At 36.1% G+C, this 10,465-nt stretch overlaps 1 protein-coding gene and 1 long non-coding RNA gene across 2 annotated transcripts; both read left to right on the forward strand.

Annotated features, from left to right (window-relative positions):
* wdr74 (WD repeat domain 74) lies at positions 1 to 3,928 on the forward strand. Its single transcript, XM_055208404.2, has 10 exons — positions 1 to 173; positions 323 to 429; positions 518 to 642; positions 738 to 807; positions 897 to 1,040; positions 1,123 to 1,224; positions 2,611 to 2,767; positions 3,003 to 3,145; positions 3,288 to 3,341; positions 3,495 to 3,928. The coding sequence occupies exons 1-10, from the start codon at positions 113 to 115 to the stop codon at positions 3,675 to 3,677; spliced, it is 1,146 nt and encodes a 381-aa protein (XP_055064379.2). The 5' UTR covers positions 1 to 112; the 3' UTR covers positions 3,678 to 3,928.
* Positions 3,929 to 6,391: 2,463 nt separating this feature from the next.
* LOC129446322 (uncharacterized) lies at positions 6,392 to 8,381 on the forward strand. The gene is made up of 2 exons (XR_008645160.2): positions 6,392 to 6,599; positions 7,745 to 8,381. It is a non-coding gene; the product is annotated as an uncharacterized lncRNA (long non-coding RNA).
* The last annotated feature ends 2,084 nt before the right edge of the window (positions 8,382 to 10,465 follow it).

The following is a 10,465-nucleotide window of genomic DNA, read 5'->3' on the forward strand; positions in this document are numbered from 1 at the left end:
AATCTCCTAGGTAGCGTGCTGAGTTTTCACCCGGAGGGTATTCTTCGCGCACAGTATCGTGGAGCTCTGTTTTGATCAGTTTAATAGCTCCAACTCACTTTTTGCCATTTAAATGGCTGCCAAAAGTCAATTATGCTCAATATGGCTAGGATCCGAGACGGGGATATTAAAAGGTAAGGTGTTATTCGGCGTTTCCGTTACTTTTTAGACATTTGGTTCACTAGCTAGCGAGCCATGTGTAGTACACGTGAGTTGGCATCACATTTTGTCCCTTTAAATTTCTTCAAATTAATATTGTATTATTATCACTTTTTATATCAAGGTGTGAGTCTAAGCAAAAAACAGGCGTTTAACTTTTGTGAAATGAGCCACTTGAGTCGTGATCAGGAGGTGTGTGTGATGGCCTGGGGAGATACATACGAGTCTGAGGTGAGATCAAAATGACAGACTTGATAACAATGATTCTGTGATTATCACTGGCAGCATTTGTCTATTTATTTATATGCGTTTAATTTAGGTGCTAGTGGGGTGTGTAAATGGGACCGTGAGGACCTTCAGTACGGATAAGGGGATCTTCACAGGAAGCAGAGAATGTGGGGATCCCTCACAAGGCAGATTCACAGGGCTTGCTGTTACTGACAGGTATCTGCCAATATGTTGTGTGTCTCCATGCGAGCTGATACATTACACATTTGCATTTATTTCCATGTTAATGATGGCATTTCTCCACCTTTTAGTTCTTGGATCACTTGCGTGGAGTCCGGATTGGTGAAGGTGTGGAAGGAAGGCAGTACAGAGTCAGACACAGTAAGTCTGGTGCTTGTGCTTATATAATCATGTGATTTTTGCATTTCCCATTGGTCTTTCAATTCAACTCCATCTGTGCCTGTCTCTAGGTTGAGATAAATGCTGGCAGTGGAATTTGCAGAATGCGACAAAACCCGTCACAGAAACATCATGTGGCGACAGGAGGGAAGGAGAATCCTCTCAAAGTCTGGGATCTAGAGAAACCCGATAAAGCAATATTTACTGCCAAAAATGTAAGTAGTAAAAGATAAGAAACATTTCAGTTGGTCACTGTCTTGTACTAACTGCTGTGAATATGTTTTTTAAATCCATTAGGTTGCCCATGACTGGTTGGACTTGCGAGTACCCGTATGGGTGAGAGACATCGGCTTCATCCCAGACTCAGATAAAATAGTAACATGTACTGGACACCAACAGGTTTGTTGTTTTAATCCCACAGTTACCAATATGTACCAGTTGTACAATTAGTTTTCTATTTTTTAAATGCCCCATACAAAGTTTATATTACTATATATGTGGAAGTTTAGCATTGAGCTTACAGCAGATCTGGTCTGTTTTATGCCAGGCTCACACTAAATGTTTTTAAAAAATTAGGGTAATTATAAAATCTGGTTGCAGAACCTGCATAATGTGAATCTTAAACAAATTTTATTCTTTTAAGACATCTTAAAGTCCCAATGAATACAGAACTGATGATTCTTATAATGTAATGTTGCAGTGTTTATTAGAAACAATTTATCCGTGTAAGTCATCATTAGGGATGGGCGATTAATCTGCGATTCTCATTTAATACACTGAGCCGTATTGCCCATCATAATGGCACAAACTGTCGTTTATTTATTATGACCTGAAATAGACGTACAGCGATGTTAGGAGGATGGCTTGTACGCATATCTTGAAACGGTGCGAAACTATATACGGTTTCATCGGACCCACGTGCGCTGACGCGATACACGTCTGGATCCGAACTTTACTTATGGTTTTGTTAAAACCTTGCTAAACTGATCTCTTGAACAAATGCCTCGTCGAAAATAACAAATGTTTTGGTTTCCTAGGTAATCTATGTGTTTTTGTTTTTTTGCTTGTTTTATAAATAATCTACGTTTAAAGAACTATGTTGTTATTTATTCTTAGCGGAGTTTACCGGAAGTTACGTGCGGACCACGACAGCCGTTTGTTTATGTTGTTACTGCTGAAACCGTCTATGTTTGTGCAATGTGCGCGTGTCAAATGATCAAATCTGATTTATAGCTTGTGCCATATAAACACGCACATCAATCCAATCACACTATTATGTGTTCAATGTGCGGTATGTGGAAAATAATGTTTTTTTAACCATAAACTATGCAAACACATTGTATTATACCAATTACACAAAATAAGGATGGTTTTTAGCAATGAAATAGGTGCTCTTTAAAATACTAAATATCAAACATGTTTGAAATGAATGGGGGGCAATTTCCTTTTGAGCCGATTGGGAGGTGTAAGATTTGATATGTAAATGTCAAACATGTAATGATAATCTGAGCCGAACATTGGAACTAATCGAGTTTCTGGACCCAGTTTTCTCATATACAGCGTAGATGGCCTCCAGCCTCTCTGTTCCTGTGATTCAATGGTAGAGCATTGCATTAGCAGCACAGAACACGTAATGTACTGATAAAAATGTATTACCTGTAATGTACTGAAAGTCACTTTGGATGAAAGCTTCTGCTAAATTCGTGAATGTAAATTTAGTTTTTCATATAATAATATATACAATTGTAAAATGATTACATCATCTTTCTACTCTTCCTCCGTCAGGTTCATGTGTATGACCCCTCGACCCCTCAGAGGAGGCCTGTGATGGAGGCAAAATTTGGAGAGTACCCACTTACAGCTCTATCTCTTCCTGCCAGCCAGGGCACCGTGGTGGTGGGTAACACTCACGGGGAACTTGCAATCCTCGATCTCCGAAAAGGTAAGCAGGATGCTCCGTTTTTTTCCTTTAGTAGGATTAGTTCTGTTCTAAGCAGTTTACCTTTGAATTTACAAATGCCTTCGTGTTTGTCAGTTCCTTGTGAGTCCTTTAATGTGTTCCAAATATCAAAAATGTAACTAGCTAGACTGCAGAGATATGCAGTGTAATGTTAAACTCCAGAGAGTATTATGTTGTCTGACCCAGCTCACCTCTCTCTGCCTGTATTTTGCTGCAGGGCTCGTGCGTGGGTGTCTCAAGGGTCTGGCTGGGTCAGTGCGGGGGCTACAGTGCCATCCATCCCTTCCATTAGTTGCCTCATGTGGTTTAGATCGTTTTCTAAGAGTACACAGCCTGGAGGACCGATCTTTACAACACAAGGTACGAACATGCAAGAAGTCTTTTTCTGTTTCTTTTCCTTTTTTAAAACTCTGTTACATGCACCATTTTATCAGAAGTGCCTCCCACTCAGTGGAGTGTTTGTGCGAATGGTAATTTTTATAAACATATTTTCTCTTTGCAGGTCTATCTGAAGTCACGACTCAATTGCGTCCTGCTCTCGAGCCGAGAACTGGAGGTAAATGACAACATTGTGTCAAAGTGCATCATTTCGATAATTCGCTTTTATGTAACTGAACATCAACAACAAAACAACTAACTGATGATTTTATACTGTTCCAAAATAGCTTTTATGAGTGTAATTGTAATGACCAATTTGCTTCTCTTTCAGTCATCTACTGATGTTACTGGAGATGTAGAGGAGGTGAAGGCGGAGGACGAAAAGGATGAGGACGAAATTTGGGATACCATGGAAACGGTTACAGAGAAATCCAAAAAGAGGATTGCCCAGGAAGAGGAAGAAGTAGTTACAGGAGGAAAAGAAAAAAAGAAGAGAAAAGTAGCAAAGAAGTGATACTGTACTTCTAAAGGACTTTTATTTTTATATCCGGGTTCTTTTAATGGGAACAGTGTACGGACAGTAGCCAAACATGTGTCTTTATAATAATGCTTATTGTCATTATAATTTCTCATTTCTTCCCGTGAAATGCTTTTGAACATTTGTGGAGTTATCAGATTTTTAGATTACCTCTCAAATGTGAACTTGCATATAAACCAGTTTTTGTAAAACTGAAAAAAAGATTAAAAAGAAACGTTTTTCCCATCTACCATTGCAATTCTGAATTAACAGAATTATTTTATGTAATGAACAGTTTGTAGACTCAAAGGAAGAAAATATTAACTTTAGCATATGTGAATTGTATGTTAATGGCTTTTTGATGCTTCTTTATATAGAGTTAAGAATTATAATCCTGTATACAGTAAATAAAAATACCAACTTTTACTAAGTTAAGAAGAGAGCATCAATCTGTGCTAGTTAAAAGACAGTAGCCTTGACTTTGAATGGGTATACATACCTTTGCTGTGTGGGTGTGTGCGCGCACACTGTTTCAATCTTGACCATTACGCTATGCACACTTAAACACACCCTATCCTAGCCCATTCTCTGATAAGATAAGGGTCATCTTGGTTTGGCAAAGAAACCATGGACATTGTAAATGAGTCAGTTTTGTAGCTAATGACTGACTTATTTTTTATCATGCTTCCAAAATGAATCTGTAGACTTCAAACATGTTGGTCTTATGACACTGAAGTTACTTTGTTTGCCAGTGCTAAGTAATCAAATTAAATTACAATGTACATTTAAATCTACAAGAACACACTGTAGTTATTTTAAAGGATTGCATGAATATCATTATGGGGATTTGGGCTTTATATGTTAGCAATTTTGAAGATGTTCAGTATAAGTGGGTAACATCTTACATGATGTGACACTTTAAGATAGAAACCAAGTAATTGAAAGGTAAAGCAGTTGTAAGGAGCAAAGGGCATAGACATGGAGAGGGGAAAAGCAGTATAACTGCATGAGCTGAACTTGAAGACCTTGCAGGATGGATACACATGTCATGATTGCTGACTGGCATTTACAATTTAGTAGTCTCAGAATTTAGTTAAAGGGATAATTTACTTTAAAATGAAAATCCTGTCATCATTTACTCATCCTCATGTTATTCTAAACCTGTATGAATTTCTTTTTTCTGATGAACACAAAAGAAGATATTTTGAGAAATGATGGTAAACACACAGCAGTAAGTGACCATAGACTTCCATAGTAGGAATAAAAAAAATATGATGGAATTTAATGGGTACCGTCTGTGTGCTTACCATCATTTATCAAAATATTTTCTTAGTCATTTATCACAATACTTCCAAAATATTTTTCATATTTTTTTATTCCTACTATGGAAGTCAATGGTCACTTACCTGCTGTGTGTTTACCATCATTTCTCAAAATATCTTCTTTTTAATGTTTAATGTTGACCTTGACTGCTTGTATGAATGTATAAAGCCTATATGTGTTTTGGGGCTTTGTAAAGAGATGCAGTAACTGCATAAAAATCTTAAATATCTACTTTATAGAGGAAAAACTATCCCCAGAAACAAAATCAACACATCCAGCCTTATGCTTAATCAAAATTAGATTCCCACATGTCAATTTTAGGTTGCATCTGGCGAGTTAAAGTAGACTTATTACATGTTAAAGGGATATTTCACTTGACAATGAAAATACTGACATCATTTACAAACCCTCATGTTGATCCACACCTTTATAAATGTCTTTGTTTTTGCTAAACACAGAGGAAGATATTTGTAATCAAGCATGAACCAGAAGCACAATTGACTTTCATAGGAAAGAAAAATACTATGGAAGTCAATGGTGCTCAAACATGGTTACAAACATTGCTAAAAAATATCTTCCTTTGTGTTCAGCAGTGCAATTTTTCACTTTTCTTTTTTAGGTGAACTATCCCTTTAAGGATTTCCACCTGCCCAAAGTTTTTGGTCTGTTTTTAGGCGGATTAGATTTTTGTGGTACGTTTTTCAGCACCTTTTTCAAGTGTTTGACAATTGAAATTCTTTCACACAGTACACACTCCTGCTCTTTAACCTAACAATGGCAATAATTAACCTTCTTCTCCAAGCACTTTATTATCCTGTTATAAAGTCTTGGTTTTCATTCCTTGATCAATGTTTAGAGTCCATAGTCTTGATCATGCAACATTACCTCATTTCTGTGCTATTACAAGTAATTTAGTGAGTGTAACCTAAATGACACCTTCACTGGTTTATTCTTCACACACACACACACAATTGAGAGGAAACAGCATGTAAACAGGCTAATGTTGCATAAGTATGATATTAGCCATCAAACAATTTTCATGAATAACACAAGTAATATAAAATTGAAGCTTTTACTCCCTCTAGTGGCTATTTAGGTTTATGCTAAAGTGATAAAAAATAATGGATGCCTTATTTGTGTGCTCCATTATATTTTAAATAAAACAATAAATTAAAAGTGATGTTTTCAACGTTTTAAAATATATATAAATGTATTGTTCTGCACAAAATGTGGTCCTGAGCTAATCTAAGTCCATAGGTGTCCAGGATGTTGGATTTGAGGGGCAGGGCCACAATGATGTTAAATATTGACGGGGAGTGTAATTATTAACTAAGCTTCAACTCCAGATCACTTTTAAACCTCTTGGCCTCTCTCTGACTGACATTGCACCGCCGACTGAAGCACACCTCTCTTTGCCTCTCTTTGTGCTGCTGCTAACTTTGAAGTTTTTTGTTTAATTTTTTTATTTATACATTTGCTTTCAATCTATCTTTTAGTCTGTATGCATTTGTCCTCTCTTCTTTACAAAGTTTTGCTTGATTTTCTTTGAAACACCTGACTTCAAAAGCCTGGGCTCTTGTGAGAAGACCTGTGAAGGTAAGTTTTGAATGAAATTAAAGTGGTGGGAATATTTGTACTAGGCATGAAATGCAAGTATATAAATAGTTATATAACTCCTTGTATTAACTATAACTATAGATAAAGTGAGGAAAAGAAACCTCATTGATTCATGTGGGAAATTACAATGCTACAGTTTGAGAGTGTTTGTAAAAGCCTAGATAAATATTCTAATGTAAATACACCTGCATTGTCTAATAAGGATCTAAATGCCTTTTAATGATACATACAACTTTGTCAAAAGGCCTGTGTTCAGTCTTCAAGCATTTAAAATATATATTTAAAAAAAACTGTATTAAAAAATGACAGAGTAAGCAACCTTATATTATTTCTCTATGCTGTAGTTAAATAAATAAACCAGCGTGTTATTAAAGTTCAGGTAAAAATATATAGTGGTCTGTAACGTGTTATATTCTTGACTGTACTGAAAATAGGTTTTGTAGATCTGAATAAATCAATGTATTACTTAGACATAAAGTATAATTGCAATATGAAATTGTGATAAAATGAACCACCTACACGAGTTATCATTTGTTTCTCTCACACTGCATAAATGTTGGATACCCAACTATGTGAAAGATAATGGATAATTCATAAAATGATAAACTATGGCAGATAACACACATGGACTCATCCGGCGTGTGTCCCCTTTAATGACTTTATTATGCTGTTTTCCAAAGGTAGCAAGCAGTGGGAGTTTTACAGCATGTCAAAGTCTAAAATATCACATAAACGAAGTATCCCGCGTGAAAAAAATAGTTATTAAATGTTGGTTTGGTCAAACTCGTGACTCAAATAAAAAGGAAGTGATACGAGCAAAATTAAGACATAAAAGAAGATCAATTATTAAGAGACACACCCTGTTTTTCTCTAGGCCGCCATACAAATTCTGACGAGCGCTTTTGTGTTGACTGCCATCATAAAATTGCTGTTATCAAGATCGGTCTTAGCACTTTGGACGTGCTGTTGGCCAATGATGGAGTCTATGGCATGCCATAAAGATGAGAAAGAAACAAGGGGTCAAAGTCATGAGCCATCATAACTCTCACGTGTTCTTAATGGGAGTCATTAACCCATACCCAAATCCAGATCTGACCTCTCTTTTTCTCTCTGTTTCATTTCAGGTGACAAAAAAACCCTTTTAAGGAAAGCACCTGCCTTGGGTTTGAGGGAATGAACTTCCTCTTGTTTTCCACAGGGGGCGTGGTTCCACAGACCTGGTACTGGCTGGTTGTAACAGCAACTCCATGTGGAAGGTTTGTGTCTTCCAGTGGAGCTGCTGTTGCGTGCAGATAGTCACCCTTATTTGTCCTCGTGAGAATATGCAGTGCTGATTTTTAAAACAGTTTTAAAGAGTGACACCTAACACCTTGTAAATGTACATTTACTAGCAGAAAGCTTGTTTAACCCAGTGTCTAGGACACAGGGTGATGACCTATGAATTGACAGCCAGTGTTTGCACTACAGCTGCCTGTCAGTTCTGTAGGCCACTGCCCTGTTTGCCCTGCTAAACACACACTGATTTGTACCCCATGAAGAGAATGCAGGAAACGTGTATTTGACTCATATTTGTGTAAATGAACGTACAACTGGGCTGAAGAAATGAAAAACAACCTGAAGCATTAATAAGGAAATATACATTTGGGTGCATGTTATACAATTATTCTACATGCAGTATTGTTGTATTTAATTGTGGTGGAACATTAAATGACTTTAAAGTTGTTGTCAGTTACTGACAATTAAATAAATTTTTCTCAATAATTGTGATTAAGTAAGTTATTTGTTGTATTTACTTATTTTATAACCTTTTTTAAAAAAAATACAATATTGTTATAAATTAAAATGATCTCAGCCTTAGCATCATACAGTATTTTTTCATGAATCGTCACTTGAATGCGATACTTGAGCCTCACCCACACATGACCTAATTAATTCAAAGCAAATATCCAGTAAATATCAGAATGGTTTCACTTTCAGTTTTGTTCTGCTGGTGCTTTTTCTGCTATACAATGAAGTTATTGTTGAGTCAGTTCCAGGCATGGAAGGACTCCAATGATATAAATTAGCATATGGTGGCAAGACAGCAAAGGACACTTTATTGAGGACTGCTTGCATTGCAGTCCATTTTAATCAGACGTAAAAGGTTTTACCAATATATTAAATAATCACATAACTTAAATAAATATTTAAAAACTACGTTGATTATATATAACACACTATGTAACTATACAGTATATTTGACATACGCATTCATATGACAGAGGAGAGTTGGCTCCCCCAGCTGGTCCCCTGAGTCACATTTTTTCCCACCATTCGCTGAAGAGTTTTTTCCTATCTTTCCATATTTGGCTTCCTCGCTGTCGACTTTAAACATTAAGGGATGGTGTCCCGGACGTGGGGTTATCCTAGTCCCAGACTAAAGTGCATGTTTGAGAGCTGCCTTAATTTAAAAAAACATATTGCATATATTAACATACATGTGTGCCATGTTTGTAAAAACTACTTAAATGTCCTAAAATAAGGATTAATCTAAGCCCTAATCTATTAAAACATAATTTTTATGGCATATTTTCTGTAAATATGCTTTTAAACATGTACTGTTAAAAGTGCTATACAAATAAACTGACTTGACTTGAATCCTGGTTGGTTGAACAAAAAGATAACAGATAAGAAAACAAGCAAAGACATGATAAAGAAACAAGGAGACAGATAAAGGTCATTGCATCATTCCGCAGAAAACATTTTCACTTTCAGAATAGTGACAGCTGGTGAAAGGGATCTGTTCTCCGGGAACTTCCCATAAACATCAGGGATTTCTGAAAGACAAAAACACTTTCATTTTCACTCTCTAATATACTACAAAGATGAACTTTTACAGCAAGCTCGGGATTTTGGTGGTTGATTGTGACTCCTAATCCCACGCAAAAAATTCTGGGTATTTTACATCATTTCAGCCTCACAATTATATGATGACTACTACAGAAACTTTTCTATAGAGGGTGCAAGTATAGGACAGTGTTATATATGGCACAAATTCAGACCAACAACTGTTACTCTCTTCAGGACAAATATAGCAGCCATTAAGTTACATGCTTACCCCCATTTACCAAAACTAGAGTTATGAGTCTTCTTCTGTTGTCCCACAGGAAAAATGCTGTAGTAGTGTATTCACTATTGTACACTGTAGTAACATTCCTAGACACTATGGGGCGTTTCCCAGACAGGGTTTTGATGAAGCCAGGACTAGGCCTTGGGACAATTAAGTCGTTTTTACAAACATACCTTAAAATAAACGTTGCTGGTGAGCATCTTAAAACAAAACAATGACATTGATATATTTTAAGTTGTCAGAGACATTTTAGTCTGGGAAACGCCCCATTAGCGTTTTTGAAACTTACCGTAGTAAATAATAAATATTATTTATTCTAGGTACACCGTATTTACCATAGTTAATACTACAAAACATTATAGTATACATTAATAAAAGTGCAGTTGTTACTGTAGCTATATACTACATTATACAATTGATTATAGTAAATACAAGAGTATTGTTCTAAGTGGATGTGAATTCACTACTGGTGGGCAACATTAAATTTGATGTAAATAAATGTTAAATAAAATCTTTTGTTATTACCAACAGTAGGTAAAATGTCGATTTCTATTCAGTAATGTGGTCCTTTAAATAACCTATTAATTAAATACCGTATTGGTTTATTCATTTTACGCTTTTCTTTCATTCATTATTTACAATGTGAGTACTGGAAACAAGTTTCATGATTCACACTGCCAGATAAATTGGGGAGGGTCGCAGCTTTTATTTTGGAAACTCCCTGAAGTTCCGGTCC

The sequence above is a fragment of the Misgurnus anguillicaudatus genome, chromosome 12 (genome assembly GCF_027580225.2).
Source record: "Misgurnus anguillicaudatus chromosome 12, ASM2758022v2, whole genome shotgun sequence".
NCBI lineage: Eukaryota > Metazoa > Chordata > Actinopteri > Cypriniformes > Cobitidae > Misgurnus > Misgurnus anguillicaudatus.